The 24,712-nt window shown below is 39.5% G+C and overlaps 1 protein-coding gene across 7 annotated transcripts in view; it reads right to left on the bottom strand.

The window, feature by feature from the left end:
• The window catches only part of PARD3B (par-3 family cell polarity regulator beta), a 373,510-nt gene that overhangs the window by 70,296 nt on the left and 278,502 nt on the right, over positions 1-24,712 (bottom strand). For all 7 annotated transcript variants that reach the window (XR_016468331.1, XM_090144157.1, XM_090144152.1 and 4 more), the window contains 2 exons: positions 24,570-24,680; positions 6,460-6,756 (listed from right to left, as the gene is read on the bottom strand). Coding sequence is in view for 6 of the 7 variants with exons in the window: in XM_090144157.1 (XP_090000283.1) it covers positions 6,460-6,756; positions 24,570-24,680 (408 nt within the window). In the remaining variant the exon portion in view is untranslated. The remainder of the gene's footprint in view (positions 1-6,459; positions 6,757-24,569; positions 24,681-24,712) is intronic.

Raw genomic sequence — 24,712 nt, 5'->3', positions numbered from 1 at the left:
GCTTGCCTGCTAAATGGAAATACCACACGCCATTAGGGTTTGCACTTTAAGCATGCAAGTGACTGGCCTATAAACAAGATTTTAACAGCTTCTCTTTTGAACAATTCTGACTGTTTAATTAATCTTCAGCCATTAACCATTCATTTAAAATGCCACTTACGAAATCTTAATTTTGCACATTATCAGCTGGTTCACAAATAGCTATCTATGAGCAGAAGTGTAATGATCTTCCTCTCTCTTCCTTGGAGCTTACCAACCTTATAGTCGATTCTGGCTTCTTAATTAACCACACACACATTAGCATTTAAAATTAAATGGTGTTTTGTAGGGGAAAAAAATTATTGTGCAGAGAAAAGTTAATACATACAAACGTTATTCTACCGCTGATTAATGGAACAAGTACAAGCTTTTGGTCAAACAGCATTCTGCATAAGGCAGAATTTAGCATCTCTTGCTAGGAAATACGCTATGGCAGGAACACATGCAAGGCCATATGATTTCATTCCAGCTGCATGGACGATCTCATTTTGTCTTTATTTGTACATTTAAGAGGCTGACAACACCATCTGCATTTCACTCCGTATCCTCTGCTATGGTCTCATCTTCCAGTAACAGACCTGCTCTTTCTCCAGGGACCTATCTTTTGCATTTGCATTCAAACAACAGAAAGAATGGGGCATTACCAATAAATAGGCAAAATTAACGTAAAATAACTCCATGCAATAATATATCACATAAGGAAAGACAGGGCTGGAGGGGGGAAAAAAAAACCCAAACCTCTGAATGCATATGAATGCTTAACACAGCTGCCAAAGCTCAGGCTCACCAGCATCTGCAGCAGGACAGTCACAAGGGAGTCATGGGAGTGTAGTATATAAAATTTTACACATCTGTCAATAAGTGAGGTGATCCAAATGCAAACCCTAGCAGGCAGGATGCATGTAGGCAGATTTGTGACTATTCCTAAAAGAATTTATTTCTGCTGAAGAATGCATGGCCTCAAACAAGCATGTACATATTACACAGCAGCAGCAACTTTGCTCTGGTTAAAATCTGACCTTGTCTTTCTGTTTAGATATGCTTCAAAATGTACAGGGTCACCTGAGTTCCATGAAATGTGGAGTGTCCATGAGAAGTGAACAGTAGGGCTGGGCTCCCAAAGTTGGAAACATTTGGATGAAGAATTCCTGGGAAACAGCACTTTGAACTGCGTCTGGAAAGCAATTTATCTTGAATACTACCAATACTTTTTTTTTTTCCCCCCTATACAGCAAGGAAACAAAACTGAGGCTCATTTAGAAATGTCTCAGATGGTCTAGTTACTCAGTATTTTCTGTAGTTAGCACAGTGAGCATGCAGTAGCCACTCATCGTTTCTGAGGAAGGAAACCAAACAGTACCAGGTGCAGAGAACAGTGCAACCTACGCCTGGATTGTTTTTGGATTTCCCTGCTTCCATGAGCAGGATTGCTCTGCTAAGCACACAGGAACCTCTGAACCTCTGCTGTACCTGCCAATGCAGCTTTGAATGTAACAGCTGTCAGAAATCTACCAGTCAGAAAAGACTGGTAAACACAATGTTTGGGGTTTGTTTTTTTTTTTTTTTTTTTGCTATAACACAAGAACAGCAAAGGGTACTTAGAGATTACAGAGCCTCATTTTGTTTCTACCTTGCTTCCAGAGTTTCCACCTTAAAGAGTAGCCATTCCTGAGTAGAAGACCACCCACTCCTTTAGCAATGGGTTGCTGTTTCCTATTCAGTGATAGAAGGTGCTGGAGATGGACAGTGAACATTGCCCATGGTACACTGTACTCCAGTGCCTGGCTTACTAGAAGCATAGGGCCAAGACACACCTGGACAACCCTAACTTGTCCTTTCTGAAGAAAGCCTTGTCTGTGCAGTTCTGGATTCTGAAGACCTTGCTTTCAACAGGACATTAACTACCTATACAAGTATTCAACTTGTCCTTCAGGAAAAAAAAAAAATACTGTCTGTTAAATTTCAAATTTCTTGACCCTTTCTGCTCTCCCCTCAGGCTGACACCCAGCTTACACACAGCAGTATGTGTCTTTGGTCCTTTCTGGGCATGGCAGATCACTCAGTGCGCCTTGTCCCTCTGATGGGTTCTAAGGGTGAGATGTGGGGAGCACACTTTGGGCCGTGCACAGGGATCATTTTCCTCATTTTCAACTTTGTATTTTGCTAGACTGTACTTTCTGGGAGAGTGCAATTTTTCCATGAGGAAATTTTTACTCTGAAATAAGAAAGATCCACTTTTTGATTAATTAATTAACATTGTTGAGTCTTCCATGGTGGGATAAGATCTTCCACATTAGACCTTCTTTCCACAGTGGGACCCGACATACTATCTCCAAAAACAGAAAAGTGGAGCAGACTGGGGCCTTGGGCTCTACTCCTATGCAATAAAACAGTGATTTCTTTCTTTCCTTTTGTTTTTTAATCTGCAACAAGATACAGTTCTGAAATGTATTCTTGCTAAACAAAGGAAAGCTGTATTCGTTTTTGTCAGAACAGCGCTTTGAAATTCCCCAAGATAAGACACATAAATAAATGAAGAATTATACTTGGCAATGAATTTGGCATCAGACTTTAAATGCTTCATAGTTCTGGGCTGAGCAAATAAGTTGAGCATGTCTCTAGAACCTTTCCGGAGATGTGCTCGGAGTGTTTGGATATACTTGGCAGCACCACGTTCAGGGGAGGAAAGAAAGAGGAAGTTGCTTATTCAAAACGTGAGAAAGGGTTACAACACGCGACATGCCTGACATTTAAGTGATAGAAGTGTTTTACATATGCTCTTTTGGCTTTGGTCTGACACCTAGACTCTGCCATGGTGCAACTTAGCACTGTCACGGTACAGCCTTGATAACTCAACTCAGAGATGTGACTTCCCACTCCTTTTGGTAACATATGGGCTGCAGATCGCCCAGCCTCAGCGCGAGCTGAGGGAGTGTACAGCAGCCACAGCATAGACCCTGCGAGCTCCCCAGCTGCACGAGGTGCCTTTGCAGGCTGTGCCATCCTCTAGGGTGGCATTTGCATTACTGAAAATTGTGGCTAATTAGAAATAAACAGAAAAATGCTTGATTTACAGAGGAATGTGTGATTCTGCTAGCTAATTTTTTTTTTTTTTTACCGTCTTAACATTCACAGAATACACTGATCATGCTAATGCTTTCAATATATTCATTAATAAGGACAATTTACATTTATATAGCATCTCTCTTAGTTAAAAATCTCAAAGCTTTCAGCAAAATATACACAAAAAATTAAATCCATTTCACTGAATATAGTCATCGTTGGAATGAAAATCAGCAATTTTGGAACACTGCAGAAGAACATTACACAACAGATGAAAATAAGACAAAGCAAAATCCCCAAGAACCCAAGGCAAAAGAATCCCTGAGACGCCAGATACAATTGTAGGTAAAAAGGACGTTATTATGCAAACAGCACCGTGAACCGGGCCTGCGGTGCCCCAGGCAGCAGTGCTTGGAGGCAGCAGACATACTTCAGAATGATTAAAGGAATATTCTTCATACATGTGCAGCCTACTGCTTCTGCAACAGTGGGATCTCTGTGGGAGACTCTCAGTTTAAACTGGGAATCTGCTGAGAAGAATGAATGGGGGAGACTTGATGGAGTCTGGTGATGAGAAATGGAGAGGTGGGTAAGTATGTGAATTGTAAATGGCACATATCTGACCACTGAGCTTCCTTTTTTACAAATGGCCTCCACATTTTAAAAGCCATTTGTTATGTTAATACATTTTTCTGAAAAAATAAAATGAAATAAAAATGAACTTCTTGTTTGAAATGATGAGTTTTAATACTCTATCATAGTGACACACAACTAGAATTCCCAGACCAAAATGAAGTCATCTATTCTCTTTGTGTTCAAACTCCTTCTATCCTAAACCTCATCTACTCTAAGCACTGATCAAGTCTCCACACACAGTATTACAAAGTCAAGAGTCAGAGGTAGGAAAAAAAGCCATCCATCTAAAGTAAAATTAATAGCAAAACTTGGAGAGAGCATGCATGTGTTAGCAGGACCAAAACATGAGCTATTACATGACAAACGCATTGATAAATGTTCCACCCTCCAAATGCAAAATAACTTGGGTTTGGTTAATAAGCATCCATTATAACTATTTCCCATTATTCTGAGGCAGACAAGGCAGTTTTCATACTTGACCCTTGAAAGCAGATTTGGTTTTGTAATTAACATGTTATCCAGGGATTTTTCTTTCCACATCTCTCTTCTCCTTTCAGTACTTTCCCTCCAGCACAGAAAAGATTTCCTTGCCTGCAGTTGCTGCCACATTCAACAACTGCTGGCTGAGACCTCACAACACACTGCATAAATTCACTTCAAATTATTCAGGTTTGGCACATTTCTGCTGGTGAGTAACAACAACCTTTTTGTTTCTGAGACAAAGGAAACAAAGATTTAAAGAAAGAGCAAAGGCAGCCTAATAAGAATCCCACATTTCCTACTTTTTCCTAATCTGGTTAAAAAGTCTCTAAAAGCCTGAGAAATTCAACAAAGCTAAGTTGTTGTGGACTGTTTGTCTTTCAGTACAGAATCAACACAGATGGAACAGCCTTCCCAGCACGACTTCTGACCATAGGTCAGATATGAGGTAACTTTCTCTTCGCCTGTTAGAAGTTTTGGTTTTAGTTTTTCACTGAATTGTCGTGTTTGAGGGTGCTATTACAGCTAAAGCCACGCTAAGATCCAGGATCCTGACACTGAATCCAGACTTGGTTGGCATTTCAATCATGTCCACACAACAAGACAAGAGCTCATTCAGTGCAGTTACAGCCATGATACAAGCAATCAAACAAAAGAGGCCAGAGGGAGAGACTTGGAGACTTCTTTACACTGCGTGTAAAAACAAAGCATAAACCATACTTCCAAACTGATGACACTTTAAAATGTTAAGCTATAAAGTCCCTGTTAAAACTGATACTATGAAACAACCTTTATGACAACGTTTTACTTTCATGCTGAGTTACATCTCTACATATTTATTTTTGAGAAGTGTATGAATCTTGAATTTGGGTTCCCTCCTGACGGAAATTCCTTGGGTTTCCTGACTTAGTGTGAACCAAGTTTCTGATCTCTTTGTGTTATACAGATGCTCATACAACTCCACTGACAATCACCCCAAGCATTTTCTAGGAAAGCAAAACCCTTTAGACGGCAAAAATCTGTGATCCATGCCTCTAACTTCACCCTCTTCACTCTCATGCAGCAGCAGAAGAGTTAATATGAAAGAAGAGAATCAGCAATGTCATTATGTTTGGAAAGATCTCTCTCATACTGTATTTAGGTGAAAAAAAGTGAAATACTTGGCCCAATCCCTGCTACGCACTTAGATTTATGTCAAAAGTGTTTTATTACTATTTATAACAATGACTCAGTAGACATTTTTAAAGTACCATAATGCCACAAACTGAAAACACTCCTGTATCTGAGCTCTCCAAAATTAACAAGTGTTGTATCACATAGCACAGATTGAGGCTATGGTGAGACACTACAGATTGTAATATGAACTCAAAGCATAAACAATTCCTTAAGTCCCCCATGTCTTTCTCTGTCAGCTCTTCTTTTCACATACTTTTATATCTTGCCTGCATACTCAGATGTTGGTTTGAAAAATCCAATACATTAACACCATGATACTGCTAATGAAATCTTACATCCTTTTAGTCCCAAATTCCAGAAACATCTAGTTTTAAAACTGCCATTATGGTGGCTAATCACCAGCTCAAAGGAAATGCTGTTCTCTTTTTAATCCAGGGAAAAACTTGACCATCTTTCTTTAATGCTATCAACCTGGAAGCTTGACAGTAAGGATTAAAAATTGCTCTTTCCTTCCCACTTGGTTATTGGAAAGGCTGTGAAAGGCAATCAGTCTTGTGAAGCCACACTTCACAGTCTGCATAAAAATGCCACGATTCCCAGTCCTCTCCCCAGTCTAATTGAAAGTGCATAATATCAAACAGCTGGGGGAAACTAAACTGTAAACATATGCAATATATCATGTTATCATACAAAACCTGTTACTAATAGGCATTTGATGATCAGCAGATTGAAAGGGATCTGAAACCAGAGATTATTTTTGCTGCAGTGTAAGAACTTTTCCCGAGCGAAAAAGGAAAAAAGCACACTCTCAGCAGGGAAGGAATTGGACTGGAGTCTGTTCATTCATTCTCTTTGTGAAATATGGACTTTTTTTAATGATTTTTGTTTGACTGCTGACTAGCTCAGATGCTTTGGGGGCACTGCTGGAGCAAACCACAGTTTTGGTTAAGAGGAAATTCATGCCTTTCTAGCCAGTAAATACAGATGTTTAGGGCATGCGAACAGCCTCCCTGTCCAGCCCACTCCCAAGCTATCATTGTTTCTAATGCCAGGTGGCAATATTACCTGTCACCAGGAACCTGCGGGTAGTGCTGCTTGTTTATTTTTGCATACAATCCTTCCAAGTGTTCCCTCTCCATTGGTGTTGAAGAAGAATCACGCGGATAGACAAAGGTTTCTGCAACTGCTGGTGATGATGGTCTGTAAATGCTTGGTGCTGGATAAGCCTCTCGGAAGTGGTTCACTCTGGCATAATTCGGATCCACCTCATCATCATCTATGTCAGGTCCTCCAGGACCACTAGAATAATCAAGCAGGCCTCTCAGTTGCTTTTGTCGTAACTCCTGATGCTTTGCTCCAATCCTAATAATGAAAAACAAAAATACAATATGCAACTGGATCTGCTTCAACATCAACAACGGACACTGATTCATCACGTAAATATGGAGCACCAACTCCAAACCCAACTGTTTAGATCTTTCTGTACACTGTGAAACTGATGCCAAATGAAACAGAATTGTCCACATGGAAATTTACCTCTCATAATCACCTTTGTAATCAAGGTGGTCATCATTCTGATGAAAAAAATAACGCTCAGTATGCTGGTTTTTCATAGCTGTCTGTCTGCATGCATGCATGCATACAGTTGTAATTCTACACCTGCTCTCCACTTTTGCAGTTAGTATACCTAACCCAATCCCAACAGTTTTAATCTAAAGCAGCCAATAAAATTATTGTTCCCCTTTGGCCAGTTGACTTACCAGATTCTTATAAACAAACTAGCCTGTGAAAAGTGAATTAAATGTAAGCACACATGGAGAGATGGCACAGCTGCCTCAAATCAAATGGCCACAGTTAAATTGCTGAAGATTTAATTTTTTTATTTTATTTTGGATACATAGATGGGGAAATCATTTTGGATACATAGATGGGGAAATCATGCCTCATTATATGGGGGATAGGCAAAAAGTAAAACAGTAAAGAAATTAGTAGAAAACTGACAGAGATGAATTGGTACATATAAGTGAATTAAAGACTATTACTGGCAGTACTCCACTGTGATAAAGCCTTAAGTGGTATTACAAAATGCTGCTGCTAATCAGAGCCATTGTGTAATCTCTTTAGGATAGTAAAACATATTCAGGTAAACTTCAAACTCAGCTGATATTCAATGATTCAACATTAATTCTGGAGGAAAAAGAAGAATAGAGCATGCAACTTCTGCTAACTGCTCAGCTATTCTACAACACCGCATAATTAAATGCCATGAGATGGATCAAGCAGAATGCTGATCACAGTACGTAATAAGTAACATTTACAGAAAATAAAGAGTTATTGAGGAAAAATGAAGAACAGAAGACTACAGAGACACAGTGACTGACACAAGAATTCAGCATTTACTGCTGACTGTAAACACTGGCACAGGTTGCCCACCCCTGAGACACCCAAGGTCAGGCTGGACCGGTCTCCGAGCACCTGAACAAGCTGTAGATGTCCCTGTTTATTGCAGGGGTGTTAGACTGGATGACTTTTAAAGGTCCTTTCCAACTCAAATGATTCTATGACTATCTGAAGTACCGCAGCACTGTAGAAGGAACAGTATAATTTGTACTACAGAAGAGTAAGTACAAAGGGTATAAGCAGACTTTGTTGCCTCAGTAAAGCATAAAGGTCTCAGAACTCTGCATAGTGAGACATGAAGATTTTGTGGAGAACCTTGAATGGGCCTGGAGAAGATGGCTCCTTCAAGAAAGAGATAAGCACATCAGGAGCTTATCTGTCTGACAGAAAGCAGCTAAGTAAGAGAGGAATGAAACTCATACCATTTATTTTGTTTCATTAGAATTGTACTATCAAAGTAAATGGTAATTACTTTCCAAATAATTTATACCTAAATAGGTTCACAAATAATTCTAATGAAAACAACTTGCTTTTCTACACACATGCCTGAGTACATTAAGGTGCATCATGCAGGCTTTCTAGTTAGGCCACTCCCTTATCTGTGCTAGGGGATATCTAGTGAGGATACTAAACAGAAGGATAAGATTTTAATACCTAAAATGTAGTAATGCTTTACAGTGGGATGAGCCTGCAAATGATACAGGGCCCTTGGCATAAGGGGTGCCCACCATCCACTCTGCCTTTCCTCACTGGAGCAGATCACCTTTCTCCTCTCTCAATATTTTCTTACAAAGACTAGGAGAGACATCATCATCTTCATAACACAACATTTCTGCTTTTCTTCAAACTCCCCATCTCTGCCCAACAAGTTCGTACTTCAATTTCTCTTAAAGTTTCATTAAAGGTAATCACAAGGCCTGAATGCAATCTACTACAATAATTCTTAGACATTAAATAAGAAGAACATAAGCAATAATTTGTCTATATCCTTAACACCTCCCAGGATTCCACAGTTAGGCTACCTATGAATTCCTCAGAATTTCTCCTTTTTTCTACCCAAAGTTTCTCTCCTCTGCATAGCTCCCTTCTTCCATACCTTTCGCCCTATTCCTCAGTTGCTTCAGGTTTTCATGCCACACACAGTCCCCGCTTTGCATTCAAATGTTGGCCCAGGTCAGGCACTAGCAGCGAGCGTAGCCTCACACAGGTGATCTAGTATCTTGCAGCCATCACAGGCTTCAAAACGTGCCTTTGATGCTGCACAATTCTTGCTCTATTCACAAGGGAGATTTTCCAGTAGAATCTTTTGGAGGGCACAGTCTGGTGTCAGCGTGTGATAAATTCAGTTAGCAAGGCACTTCTTTCATTTTACTGCTGATTGCTCTGGCTCAGTTGGATGATGGCTTCTTGAGATGGTGAGAGCTTAACAGCATTCACAGAATTATAGGACATGTGATTTACCCTTGGCAAAACTATCAGTGACACTGGTGTATTCCTTGGTAAAGGCCATACTTTTATTCAGAAAACAATGGGCAATAGTAGGGGGAGAAAAATCAACATGGAAGAGCTGTATATGAAACCAGGAGCTAAAAAGTAGTGGTCAGCATTCCTCCCTGTCTAAACCACAAACTATTGCTAACAAATCAGCAATAATTAAAAAGCAGCTGAAAGCATGCAAAAGCCTTTATCCTCAAAGGGTTTGTGAATAAAGATAAAAGAGAGATTTTACAGGGTTTGGTGGAGGGAGTCAGCCTGCCCATGTCTGTGTGTAAAAAACATGAACTCACCATTCACACAAAGTAATTAGTTAACTCCTGGTCCATATGTGCAAAAGCCATTTGTTGCAGATAGTTCAACACCTGAAAGCTCTCATTTGTGCTACAGCAACAGGGGTGGGTTTCTACTGCAAATACGGCCTCAGACATCAATGAAGCAGGGAGGGAGGTCTGTGCTACTCATTTCCATCTTTTATACATAAATATACTTCAAGAGAAACCCTCTTGCAGAAGGATTAATATTTTACATGTCCCATATGGGATTACATTAGAAATGTAAAAATCTATCTATCTTTGTTTAAAAAGTTCACACAAATAACTGTTAGCTCCTGCACCCAACAATGCTATCTGTTTGGTAGCAGCCCTTGCTTCTCGTTATCCTGCTCTTCATCTACTAAAATTCACAGAGCACTTTGAGATTGTTTCTATCTTTCAGAAAAACTTTGAGGAAGATTACTTGAATGTTCTTAAAAATAAGGAAAACTGGTGAGCTTCAATCCCTATCAGTAATCAAAAAGCCTAACAGACTTCAGTGCAGGAATATGTCAGCTGAAGTCCAAGTTTAAGTCACAGTAGGGAATTACAGACCTGTATAGGATGACATGGTGAAGAAAAAGAGGATGCTGTAGGAATGGTCTTTTCACACACCAGTGTAGAAGGCATGGCACACATTCACAAAGAGAGTCACAGCAGCTTCTCAGAAAACGTGAAGACACAACATTCCTTGGACCAATACATCATCTATCCCCTAGGTATTTAAGATGTATTTGAAACCAAAAGAGTAGTGCAGCACAGCAACACCATGTGATTCTTGCTTTCATGTCTGACACTGAGAGCAATTTGTCCTGCTATCAATACTGGTCTATCCAGCACAAGAAAAGCTGGAATTAGGTCATCTCAATTTTCTTTTGTTCCTGTGAATAAGCCTATCCTCTTCAACTTCTCCTTGTGAATGCAACCTCCAATCACTTCCACTATTGTAAACTGAACCTTCTTGGGAACAATTATTTCCATTCGATACTATACTGACCAGTCAATACCAGGTTATGTGAAATTTTTCATGATCAATGTTTCATCTTTTCAACATGGCTATTACAATTGCATTAATATTTTGTTTCCTTCTTACTCTTCTGCACAAATCCATAAAGTTTGCTCTGTGATCTCATTTTTCACTTCAATCCAAATGCTCAAATACACAGAAATAAACTGCCAGACAACTGATTATTTTTTTCCTTCTTGCTATTTCCTAGCTTCCCAGGCCTTCTCTTACGTTTCTTGCCTTGGAAGTTGCTTTACATTCTTCCGAAGTTTTGAAGAGCGTGACTGCACTTCAGCATCATGATTTTTGCCCATTCTTAATGCAATTTTTCTACAGCACATCCCAGTATATGTAGTATAAAAAAAGTGAATATTCTGTTCCTTCCATTGTTCCCATGAAGCTTTGCCAATCCTGTTAAGCAGATTACTTCTGCTATATCCCATTCTATTCCTCTTAGATTGCACCTTCCTCCCTATCTGAAAAAGCATTATCTTTACTTCTCACCACAAAAATAAAGAAAATTCTTCTAAATCAACACAATTTTCATACCAGCTTACAGTTATTAAGAGCAAACAACAATCACAAGAGAATCCAAGAGCTGAAAGCACAGGAAGGGTCTGGTAAAACAACTGGTGCAAATTTGTGGCAAAAGATAAAATATCACTCAGCACCATGATGCTGGCAGTGAAACCAGAGATGAGGAGAGGCACAGGTCAACATCTGAGCAATTTAGTGTAACACTGAAGTTTCTACAAACTTCCTGATGAGAGAATGGGAAAAAAGTGCCTCTTAGAATGAAGGGAAGTTAACTATATTTCCTTTTGGGTATCCATATCAATCCTGCTCACTCTCTTCCGCCACCTGAACATCATGCTCTCCAGTTAAATCATGGCATGGCAACTACATCAACTTCCCTTAGCTGCATTTCTGTAAAAACACAACCTTTGCACACAAGCAGCCAGAGAATAAGCAACAGAAGTGCTGCATCAAGCAAAGCCCTTTTATTTCCTGTGACCCACCTTTTCCTCAACAGCATCCAACACACATCCTATCTTTATCTTTTTTGTCTCCTTTGAGACCCACTATCACTTTTTATAAAACAAATCATTTCAACAAAAAATTCTAATGTGATAAAATATATAACCTCAATAAAATGATAGGCTTCACTTTCAAAATATGTTGCATCCTACTATTTAGAATTCAAATGAAGACAGGATTCTATTAACCTCACATGCTCCTGAAAGTGGGACATGGTATTCTGAAAGCATTCAAGTAATATTTGGTAGCACATTCCCAGAACTAGAAATCAAGAAAATGCTCTCATTTACCTTTAATCTTCCATACCCACAGAGTATGTCACATAAACAGATTTCTCATGTGTTACCACATGAAAAGACACACACATCCAGAGTGCAACAGCCATAAAAGCGCAAAGAGCCCAAGCAGCAAGCAACTCCTTCCAGCTGGGCTCAAAGCTCAGACACACCATTGAGTTACTGTGGCTTAACAAGTTATTGTGTTTCTGCTGAGCTACTGTCAATGACCACATATGTATTCGCTGCCTGTGACAAACACAACCTAAAGTGCTTTACCCTAACATCAGCGACAGAGACACTGACAGGCAAAGGCTGGCTTAGAATCCAGCATCTCACGCAGAGGGAGGCAGCTGCTGGAAGGGATAGGGATCACCTCAAGAAAATAAAATAACAAACAAAGAAAACAAAAAAAAACCTGAGCAGAAGACACTTAGGGAGCACGTCCAGGAATGATTTCAGGAATGGAATGAGAGGGTTGGGAAAAGCCACGGCAGATATTCCTCATCTCTACGCCCACCAGGCAGAGGCTGTTTTGGGACCAAGACACAAGAAAATGCCGAAGCTTCTAAAACCAATGGGCTAGGTACATTTGTCATCTCCAGATGCCCCATCCAGTCTCAGTAGTCTTTCTTTTTTCACTCGTTATTTATTGAAATAGCAGCAGCTTTTCCAATACTTTCTGCTGAGCTGTTACAGCTTCAGCTTTATCTGTGGTTTAATATGAGTATGAAATACTTAAGTGATTACTATTTAACAGATGAAGGGTTGCCCCCACCCCCTGTGGCTGCAAACAGACTATTCTCTGTTTATATCTCAAGATCAGGTACAAAACTGATTAACACAACATTGGGTAGCATGTAAACCCAACGCTGTCAGTAAGCCCCTGTAAAAAAGCTGTGCTGCTTCAGAAAGGTTGCCCTCATGTTTGAGGGCAGAGAGGATGCTCAAAGTCTACTGATAGCTATGAAGTTGTTCAAGGAGCCCAAGAAGGCAGCAATACAAAATTTTCTTCTGACTTTTCATGGAAAGCATAAAGGTGATAAAGGTGATATACTTTTTTTTCTTTTTTTTTCTTTTTTTTTTAATAAACCATGCACTGACTATGTGCTTAGTCCTGAGCGCAGCACAAAGAATGACATGGTTTGAGCCCCAAGGTGCCCATCTAAGTAGTCAAACACCACAAAGGGTAAGAAAATACACCTGCTGACCCAAACGGTGTATTTCACAACAGCAAAATACCGAGTGGTTCAGAAACATCATTTAATCCTTCAGATGAATACAGCAACATTTTTTGTGTGGCAGATTCAAAGGAAAAGACTTTGGGGAAGAGTAAATACATACATGAATAAGCAAGTAGCTGGCTAAGTCAATGAATGATATTCCTGGGAGAGAAGGAAGAATAACAACGACAGATAAAACACGCAATGGAAGCAGGGGATGAGCCATCGCTCTTTTAGGACAGTTTCTATTCTGTTCACAAAAAGAAGAGCAGGTACTGAGCGTGTGTACAAGCAGTCTGAGGTGTACATAAACTCTTAAAAAGGACCTGGTCTTTAAGTGCTTTAAAATCACTGAGATATTTAACATTTTTCAACTCGCTTGGTTGCTCCTTGTGAACAGCAGAATGAAAGCTGCTCTACTTCTTTTTTCCCTGCTCATGTGACTACCCCCCGAGATCTACATATCGCAATGATTACTCAATTTACATCTGATTTAGTATCTTAATACTTCAACTGTGATTTTACATAACATTTCTGCTTTTGTCTCTCATTTACCTAATTCATACATATATTGAGTAACCGGGTTGTCTAGAGGAAAGCAACCTATTTCTGCAGGAGGTCACTTAGATTTCCATCGGGTTTAATATTTTAATTTCTTCCTAGCTGCTAGCAAAATATATTTTGGTAACTAAAATACTATATTTTCATTCATTTACATAATAGTGGACTGAATACATCCTGCCTTCAGATATTCATAAACCATAATCACTGATGGGAATGGATATATTTTACTTGAATATCTGAGGAAATAATTTCAGTGCAGTGCTTTTAATTTTTCTATTTCATAATCTTTTTCAGGCAGATATGGCCTATAATGACATTAACAATTTGATTTGAACCTGCATCTTTTATCAGGAAAAGACTCATGATTTTTTCAATCATAATCCAGGAAAACTTTAGAGGCAGTCATAACTAAATAAAACAAAATAAAATAAAAATCCACCTCTTGCCAGTAAACTGAAGACATCTGATGTGAACTCAAACAATATCTAATTTAGCATTATCTTTCAGCACCTTCTGACAAAAACACCTTTCCCATAAGCTTTGCAAATGTTTCTTCTTTCTATCTCATTCTACCATGAGCAACCTCTCCCACATGATTAGTATTAGTAATTGTAAATAAGAACAGAAACTGTCTCCGAAATGAAAAAAACATCTTATAAATTCAAAGAAGTAGAAGACCAACTCTGCCTAAATAGACAGATCTTGCAACAAGCATTACCTTGTCCAATGATCAAACCACCTCAGTTAAAACACTGCCTGTCCTGGAAAACTATCCTACAGCTCTCATGTGATGCTGAGTTGACCGAGGAAGCAGCCCTTGAAGGGCTGTATGCAAAACATTATGATGGAGATAAACATTATGGTCAATGCAGTCTAAGTTTATGATAAGCTGAAGAAGAAATGTAGCCCTTTTATACCACAAAATGATGATTTTGCTGATGACCAAGTGTGAGCTTTGGACAGAGTAGACAGATACCTTAGTGCTCTTCCTTTTATCTCAGTGGTGAGGGCACAGTTACCCATTCACACAGGATCCTGCCCCTTAAAGAAAGTCTTGGCTCTAATGAGGTCAGTGAATTTCTGCCTGTGAACTTCAATGAGAGCAGGACTTTACCTTTGCTTTTAAATCTGAGAAAGTTTCAGAAGCTCACTTTTGTCCACATTATAGTTCTGTATTTGGTGAAATGCAGACTATTACTAAAACTAGATAACCACCTCATATATATTTTATGTAATTTTCTCTACTTGTAACTATTCTGTGTTATTTTCTGAAGTACCATTAAAAAAGGGGTCTTTGCTATGTAAATACTCTGCACGTCAAATGCTAGTCATTGTGCAACACTGGGTTCCAATAAAATCTCTCATATAATGTGAATTTTAATGCAGATTCATGTTTGCCAACCCCAGAACCTACCCACTACCTTCTGTTCTGAATTGACTCATTGCATGTAGCCTATCACTTCGTGGGATCAGTGCTAATTTGCGGTCCTCAAATCACATGGGACTGCAACATGTCCTCATGAGCTTCAATCTAGTACATAAAATTAACTTATAAGGAGGATGTGATGACGCAGGGACTGGCACAGAGTTCAGCTTCAACCATACAAATCACTAAGCCACACACCTCTACTGACACCTAAGCCAGCTGGCTTTAAATCTGTCACGTTCTTTTTTCCCCAGTAATCAAAAGCCAAGCAGAAATGCATGAGGCTTCAACATGCTGAAGAGGTGTGTAAGAAATGCATCTCAAGGGATTACATTCCCTTACTACCTCTGGCTAAGGGAAAAAGATGGATTTTTAAATTAATTAATTTATTTTTAATATTGTAACAACATAATGTACTTAAAATATAGGAGAGAATGAGGTAGGGAAGATAAATGTGGAATACTTTCTATGCTTTGACCAGGAAAATAATCAAGAATACTACAGATAGATTTATCTTATGGTAATCTGTTTTCTTTTTAAGATTTCCATGTTTCCATTCTGCATTTGCTTCCTGTCCATTTTAATGATATTATCTTTTTTACTAGAACAAATAATTATGAAAATAGAATCAAAAAACAGATTTTTTTTTGCTAGAAAGCAAGACTTAATTTTGTTTCCAATGACCAAAATATAAGCAAAGTTAGGAATGGAAACAATACCATTTGCACTCGAAGCCATAGTTATCTCCATGACCAAGACATCAAGCAAACCATTTCAGAGACATTCCACAGATAAGCAGTGAGCATTATACTCTCAGAAAAACTATGGGAAGATGGAATGAGAGACATTGGTCTGTGAATTTATCCATTGCCATGACTAGCTCAGGCCCAGCAATTGCTGCAGTAGGTATCAAAAACCTTGTGACCCATTAACACTAGTGTAAAAAAAAATACCACTATGATGCTAAGACATCATGTAATGCCCACAGGAGACAAAATGTTGATTTGATGTACCACGAGAGCCCAGCACCCAAAACCACATGCAGTAACATAGCTGACAACAGACTCAGAAGGATGACCAGCACCTTCTGAGTCCCCAGGCATCCGTCTTTAACAAGACCTCATGCATTTGCACAACCTGCTTCCTTTTGAATTAAATCTTAGTGGTAGAAGAAGGAAACTAGCTCCACACAATAGCATATCCCTGGTACATTTCTTTATTCTGTACTTACGGCATCAAACCTGGAATCCATTGAAAAGAATCTCCCTGTTCAAGAAGAGGAACATTCTCTGCCTTTCAGTCTGGGCCTCACAGGTTGCTTCTAATTAACAGTCTTGGACTAGAAAGCAAAACCCAGCTTTGACCCAGCAGAGAAGGCTTCAAGATTTTTAGTAATTTTGGTTTGTTTGCTATGGAGAATTACACACCCAGATTTCCTGTCTGCCTCTCCATCCCTATGAGTTGTAATGTCTTCTTTTTTTTTTCCTGCTGGTAAGAGAATCCAAGAACAGGATTTCTGTGTTGTGGCATTACTTCAAAGTGCTTGCCAAAGACTGTCATGCTAGACTGTCATAAATCACAAATAGAAGGCAAGGCATGAAATGCAGCTTCCACGTCATTCTTAAGCCCTTATTGATTATGGGGTAGGCCAAACGCAGACCTACCTTCGGTACTGCATCACAGAAATCCCTAGGCCAAAGTGATCTGCCTCCCAGACTGGCTAGTACACCCACCAGTTTTACTGCATTAATGGTATTTCAAACAGCTGTATCTCTGTTTCACAGTATCACGTTTGAAATCATCAAGCCATCCCACCCCACCCATACAGAAAAGCCCCACACTGGTACGTTTCTTCAGGAGTGAGGCAGGCTGCTGCTGCTGGGCTGCTGAGCTTTCTGTCAGGTGGGCACAGCTGGTAGGATGTGGTTTCTGGAGCAAAGGGAAAGCAGTGCCCCAGTGAAGGGCAAGCCAAGGACGCTAGGATGAGACTCTGGGTGTAATTTAGAAGGCATGGCTTTGACATCTGGAAATGCTATATTCAGCAGTTTCCTTTACCTGGAATAGTATTGTGACAGTTGGAGAAAAAGACTGATTTCATGTGCCATTTTGCAGTCCTCAATGTACTTGATGTAGGACAGTCTGGGATCAACACTCAGGCTAATGTTTTCAGACAAATGTCCTCCAGCAGTAGATTAGCCAAGTAAAGAAACCTCAAACTTCTATTTGATTCTAAATGCCACATCACAACCTGTCAGAGGCAGGTGAGAGTCATCTACCTCAGCTATTCATAACCTTGCATCAGCCTCTTAGTGTTCAGTGGTAGGTTTTTATTACACGTTCTGGTATGCAGAGCAGCAGCAGATCTAAAATGAGAATCATTCAGAATCAATGGGGATGGGATTAATCCGTCCTCCTGTCCGGTGCAAGTGTTGCCACAGTAATAAACAGAAATCTGATAACTTCAAACTGTCAGCACAAAATGAAACTATGACCTTGACCTGTGCAACATCATCCACTAACTTTTTCATAACTTCAACATACCATACTACACGGCTATGATCTAATAAGAATCTAAAAGTAATTAACTGGAATTTTTGAAAACTGAAGCTTTAATCAAATATGTATTCTTATCAGGGTTGCAAGCCAGCAATAAATTGGGACATTTAAAAAACTGGGATCCAATCCAATCCGTGATCTGATCAGGGTTCAATGGTTATAATAAATTGGGAGTATTAAAACTGGGATCACATCCAACACTTTATTTTGCCTAAACCACAAGACCTAGCTGTGCTGCAAAGTCAGGCATTCTCAATGGACAGATACGCCTTGTTGGATTAACCCTTCATAAATAATGATGCACAAGCTCAGGAGCCCCAAAAACACGTGGTTTAGCATAGAGCTGAATGGTGCGAGCAGCAATTACCAATGTTTTATCAGAGATCACAATGAACTATAAGCAGCTATAATAATACTTTCAGACCTTGCGAGCCTATAACGCAGGCACAAAAACTACATGGTGGTGGTAACAATTTGTGTGTGTTATGAGTGCACCCTGCGATGTACCACACATTTAAAAAAATCATACTTCTGTTGCTGTGAGTTTCAACTTCTGATTCAAAACAATTTGGCTTCTGTACCTCACTGCTATGCCTGCAACTATTCTTGTTTCCATTTTCATTTCCAGTAACACACAAATTGTTTGTAATTAAATATAATGAAGCAAAAGCTAACAGAAAGAAATGGAACGAGCTTCACTCACAAATATTCTCTCATATAGGAACAGTCTCTAAATGTTTTTGTTTCTGTAAGATGCATTCCCTTCGTACAGGGATCTCACAGCTGCAAAATTAAATCTCTGTTTGCCAAATATCAAAAACATATGTATTGATTTTTCTAACTATGGGAACAGGCAACAAGCCCCAGAGCTGATAAGACAAGAGAAGCTCTCTTCAATTTCTGGAAGGTTTCCGAAAAGTAAAGGAAACTCAGTCTTTAATACAAAAAACTGGAACCATTTAATTTTACCCAAACTTGAGATGATCTATAACTTAAGCATTTAGTTCAGACATTCAGAAAGTCTTGGCCAGATGTTCCTCCTGCATCTCTAACATTCCATGCAACTACTTTATGTTATTAAAAAAGTTCCTCAATTAATTCCAATAATGCAGTACAAAACCAAGACCGATTAACAAAACCATTACACCAGTACACCAGTGAACAAGTGAAGAGTATAATTTTTTTACATAGGGTGCCTCTCATTCACCAACTCACATGCTCTTATTAAAATCACCTCGTGTTCAGTAAGGTGCCTTATTTTGTGACATTTTATTCTAATGTGAAGGAAATGTTCAACTCTGCTGGAAGAGAGACTTCAGTCTCAGCAAGACTGTTCCAGCAAAATAATCTTACACAGGAAAAAAAAAAAAAACTTCTATTTCAATTTATAGTCACTTTATTTGCATTTGAAAGGCAAACAAATTATTACGTAGAAACCTCAATTGCCTAATATATTTTTCTAGCTTGTTTTACAATGATTTTCAGACTTTGTAAAACTTAAAGGCAACCCCAAATCTTGCTTGGAAGGAAAGAAAAAAGGGGATCTCTTCCAGTGTTTAATAATGTGGAGAACATCTTGTTGTTAAAATGATAGATTCTGAGTAATTTATACGAAACACACTAAAAATACAGATTTGAGTCAGCTTGATCAAAATAAACCACAGGCATAGCATTTGCTTTTCCCTTTTATGGGCAGATTCTAGACCTTTGGCGCACATGCTTTGTTACAGCCAAACTCTTTGAAGCATGAACAAAATAATGAGTTTATTTAAAATGGGGCCTCAGTCCAAGGAATCACTTGACTGGTGTCAGGGAGGACAAACCACCACCTTAAAGATCCGTATCACACATCAAGTCAGTCCTCCTAAACTACCTGTTCCATGAAGTTCTGACTTTCTCTGGTAAAGTTTCAATGTTACAGCATTGCTGTGGCGCAGGGAAAAGCTGAGGGAGGCACGGAGAGGAGGAGAAATCTGTGAAATTCAGAGGAGGTGCTGACTTCATATTCAATTGGACACAGATAAAGCTATTACTAAACAAGGAATGCCTAACATCCTAAATTCCGTTTAACCACTTGTAGCCTGTAGAAGTAGCAGTCATATAATAAAGCATTGCCTTTGCAATGAAAGGCCTGGGGCTGAGGTCTGGAACAAATTCCTAGCCTGACAGGGACTTTTTAGGAACCTGGACAAGCAGCTGCACTGCCTGCACATCAGATTCCCACCCCGGGACACATTTTTTTCTGCCAGATTTTGTCTCTGCTACTTCAACTGTATGTTCACAGGGTCAGACACAAGCTTCCCTAACAGCAAGGAGCACAATGAGACCTTCATCTTGGTTGGGATTGCTAAGGAATACAAGCAATAAAAAAATAATGATGATAATGATGGCAGTATTTTTAGCACAGGATGCAGAGCTGCTCCAGAGAAGTGCAGCTACAAGGCAGTACAGAGAGCTGTGTTGAGAAGTGAGAATCAGAAAACGTGAAAAAGAATAAGAATTGCTAGGCTGGAGAAATACTCAATTAACTTTAACTTTCTTAGGTTCAAATCTGAAACTTGGTGGCCCATAAAAGGTTGTCCAAGCAAACCTATGCTGTGGACCAATATGCAGCAAGTCCAGTCCTTTTGAGAAGCATCTGCACTAGAGAATAAGCGCTGTATGCTCTGTCTGCATACGCCTACTAGCTCTAACACATTCTGGATGTGTCAGACTTGTTGCATAGAGAAAGAATGGTACAGTGCATGCACAAGCATTAAATCCAGCCTACTCTGAGCATGATGGACTTATGTTTCTGCAGCTCACCTACATAAGATCTGATGCTTCCTGTCAAAGACAGAGTCACCGGGTTTGTACCACACAGCCAATCCAAAATCATGTAGTGATCAAATCTGACATTTCTGCATGTCTGTAAATCTTGTCAAAGTGTCTGGAACAAAGCTCCATCCAAGAAAATAGAAAATTACGTCAGGCCTACCCCTAGAATTCCATGAGATATTATTGTTATCTATACAGTACAAATCAAAAAAACCTTCCCAAAACTCTGAGAGATGATCTACTCCTGTAAACTGAAAATAGTACTTCCTTTTGAAAAATATTTCTCAGCTGAGATCTTGGAACAGTATTCTGTTTTTTGGAGATCTGCCAAGCATATAGTGAATGTAAAACCAACCTCCAAAACCATGCAAGCTCCACAGCTGCTAAGATGCTGAAACACACTTGATCATTAATCCTGTCACACCCAACCTAGAAATCAATTACTCTGACCACTTCCACTAGTGTCCAAAAATGGACAGCTCAGCCTCTAAAAAAAATTGTCAGATGAAAAATCTTAAGTATGTCTTAGTATGACAAATTCTGAAATATTCCTGCAGTCAGCATTTAAGAAAACTGAAGTTTAAGCAAAGTAACTTTAAAACTGTAGTAAATAGATGGAGTATCTGAACAAAGATTACTTAGCTAATCTTGAAAGGTAAAATCAGGTACATGTTTAAACAAACTCTAAAAAGGCTGAATGTTAGAAAAGCAATTTGTATTTTAAATACAAGATTTGTTTGCAGGCACTAGGGGACAAAACAAGCCACATTTCTACCAATGTTTCTGTAGCTCATTTGTTCTACTACTATGCTCCTTATAGTTTTAACATATAACTTATTTGAAAATAGACAATACTCTAGCAAAATTCAGCACAGGTTGGTTTTGTGAAGATGAGACCAAGCATGCAGAACTGCAGCTAGTGATGTCACAGAAGCAGAAGGATCTATGGTGTGGATGTGCTGCAAGGTTTGCTTTGCCAATATGTGCATTAAAATCTTGGATTTGAATTACATTATAGAATTATTAAATCTTGAGATAGGGCTATAAAACTTGTCTACTGACTTATCATCACTAGTTGAATAGTTAACAACAAAGCAAAAAGTCTGAATTATGTTTAAGACACATAATGTTCCCATTCCCTGATTTTACTCAAATGGTTCATAGATTCAGAGAATCACCAAGGTTGGAAAGGACCTCCAAGATCACCCAGTTCAACTGTTCACCTATCACCAATATTTCCCACTAAACCATGTCCCTCAGTAGAGCATCTACATGTTTCCTGAACACTCCAGAGTCAGTGACTCCACCACTTTTGTGGGCAGCCCGTTCCTGTGCCTGACCAATTCCTTGGAGAAGTATTCCCCAATGTCCAACATGAATCTCCCCTGGTGCAACTCAAGGCCATTCCCTCTCATCCTACTGCTAGTTGCATGTTAGAAGTGGCCAACTCCAGCTCACCACAACCTCTCTTCAGGTTGCTGTAGTGAGTGATAAGGTCTTCCGAGCCTCCTCTTTTCCAGACTGAGCAGTCTCAGTCCCCTCAGCTGCTCCTCATAAGGCCTGTGCTCCATAACCCTCACCAGCTTTGTTGCCCTGCTTTGAATAAGCTCTAGGGCATCAGTATCTTTCTTGTAGTGAGAGGCCCAAAACTGAACACAGTGCTCAAGGTTCGGCCTCACCCCTCTGGGCTTGAGTACAGAGGGATGATCACTTCCCTGCTCGTTCTTACCCATATATGAGAACTGGCTACCTTATGTAACTTTCTTCTAGAAAAGATAGATTCCCATGCCTTACAAATGATTCAAGAAGGGTTCAAGACTCAGTCCATAAACACTTTTATGTGGGCATCTAAATAATACAACTATGCTCATACTTCATTTAGAGAGTTGAAGTGACTTGCTTATTTTTATAGCACATGTTGCATAGCTTTGGGGCTAATGTAAGGAAATTTCCAACACTCCTCTTCATTTTATTATTATTATTTTTTTAATTTTAATCCTCAAACCATATGAAAGTTAGATTACCTGATAGAAAATAGGGTATATCTCTATTTTTGTACGTTATGGAAGACAAGTCAAATAAGTGGGTTAAAAATATCATCTTGGTTCATCCACTTCTCAACACACCTGCTGTTCTCCATTTCAGTCATAAAATCTTCCAGGTCAAAGCTGAAATCATTACTAGAGAAACCAGAATGATGAAGACACTCAGCTGCCAGTTTCTAATGTAGTCTTACCAAGTTACTGTCAATCAACGACTGTAATTTAAAAAAAAACTCAACAGAATGCTGAAGAAATATTAAGAACAATTATCTCATGTCCAATTGGAACGTTAGACCTCTAGACAGAAGGGTTCATTCCTTGCAGCCTGCCAACATTTTACTAAATGACACTGGCCCTTTAACAGATGGGATACATGCTTCTTAGCTTGCCAGGATCCTAATAAAAGACACTGGCTTCTTTAAAATGAAGGACACATACCTCTCAAATTGCCAGTAGCCAAATTGGGAGTCAGCAGTTTAAAATAAAGGCACTCATCAATCTAGCAAAATCGAGGAAGCAATATAGAAATTTAAAAAGAAATGGTACAAAGTTTCTTCTGACGTTACTTAGCTTAGAAGAAGCAAATACTTAAAACACTGGCTAAGCATATACAGTAGAAGCACTGTAGCAACTGGATACCTTATTACCTTTTAAAATGAGTAGAACAAATCTTAGCAGCAGACTTCAAGGGTTGGGGCTTAGATTTATTTTTTCTTTTTAAATCCATTAGCTATCTATCCACTCACACAGCTGACCATGCACTGCATGACTCAAATGAAAGCAGGATATCTTTTCCCTGGGCACTGGCCAGCACCATAAAGGTTGGGCAGTGTGCTCATCTGTACTGTGAGAAAAGATTTTGCCTCTCAAAATGAACTACATCTGCTCATCTCCTAGGAACAGGATTCTCCAGTGAGGATTCTCCAGTGTTCAAAGACACCTCTGACAGCTTTCCCTATGCACTGACAACCCATAATACTACAGCTTCAAGAGCAACAGTTTTACAGCAACTGCAAAAACCTGTTTAAAGCCAGCAAGTATGGGTTCTTTAACTTTTCTGACAGCAGCCATGAGAGGGGAGCAACGACCCTCACTGGCATGTCATGAAGGGCACCTGCATGAGTTCGAATCTTAGCAAGCCCTGTGAGCATTTACAAACTATCCCAGACACGGGCAGATGTACAGAAGGAGAAAATTACACATTCTCTGCCTGGAAAGGTAACAAAGCTGGTAAAATTGGGTACTAAAAGGGAACCTTTTATGAACAAGACAGAGAACATCAGTAGTTCCTTGTATTTCAGCAACAGAACCTTACTTCAGATTTACTGCATCTCACTACTGGTGGCCAAGCGATGCCTATGAACCTCAGCTTCTTGTCTTGTCCAGCATATCCTTCCCCACTCCTTGATTGCTTGCAGACCCCCTGCTGCTGACTCTTCAAGACTGACTTTAACTATTTAGACATGCTTTCCTCCTGTTGTCTGCCTACTCAGCATTTGCTGACTAGATACTGCTGCAACACGAGGCTAACCAGCAAACTCTTATGTAGACAAGAACACCCTTAAGTACAAAAACTACCATCTAGTGGTACAGCCGGCTGAAGCTAAAAGGTTTCTGGTGTACCAGAAAACACAGCAGAGGCCGCCAGGGAAGAAAGGAGGAGGTTCTTGCTTTAGAGAAATACAGAAAAATATGCAAGTCTGCTGACCTGAGGCACGGCCAGAAGTGAAACAGATTTTGAAGGAACTCATCTGGACTAGCTTAGCAGAAGTTAAGTTCTGAATAGTAGTTACACAGTCAAGTGCAGAGAAGTTAGAGCAGGAAGGCAGGCTCTCATAATACAGCAGCCCTAACTCAGCCAGGAGAGCAGCCTAACACTGTCCACTGCCAGGACCTGTCTCCAAGTGGGCAAAGTCTAGGACTTCTCTAGTCAGGCTGCCTGTCTGACCATTTACTTCAGGCAGTCCTTGCTTTGAAGTTTTTCTTCTGACGAACTAAGGTGCTGTGATCATTTACTCACCTTTCGCGTTCATCTTTCATTTTCTCTAGATCCTCTTCTTTAAGTATGTCATGCTTTGGATTCCCCTTCTGATCTGCTTTCCCACTTTTATCTTCTTTTTTCTTTCCAAATCTGTTAAAAATATAAAGGAAGGAGTCAGGAGG

This window comes from Phasianus colchicus, chromosome 7 (assembly GCF_987193195.1).
Source record: "Phasianus colchicus chromosome 7, bPhaCol1.hap1.1, whole genome shotgun sequence".
In the NCBI taxonomy this organism is placed as follows: domain Eukaryota; kingdom Metazoa; phylum Chordata; class Aves; order Galliformes; family Phasianidae; genus Phasianus; species Phasianus colchicus.
This window is presented reverse-complemented; position numbering and strand designations above follow the sequence as displayed.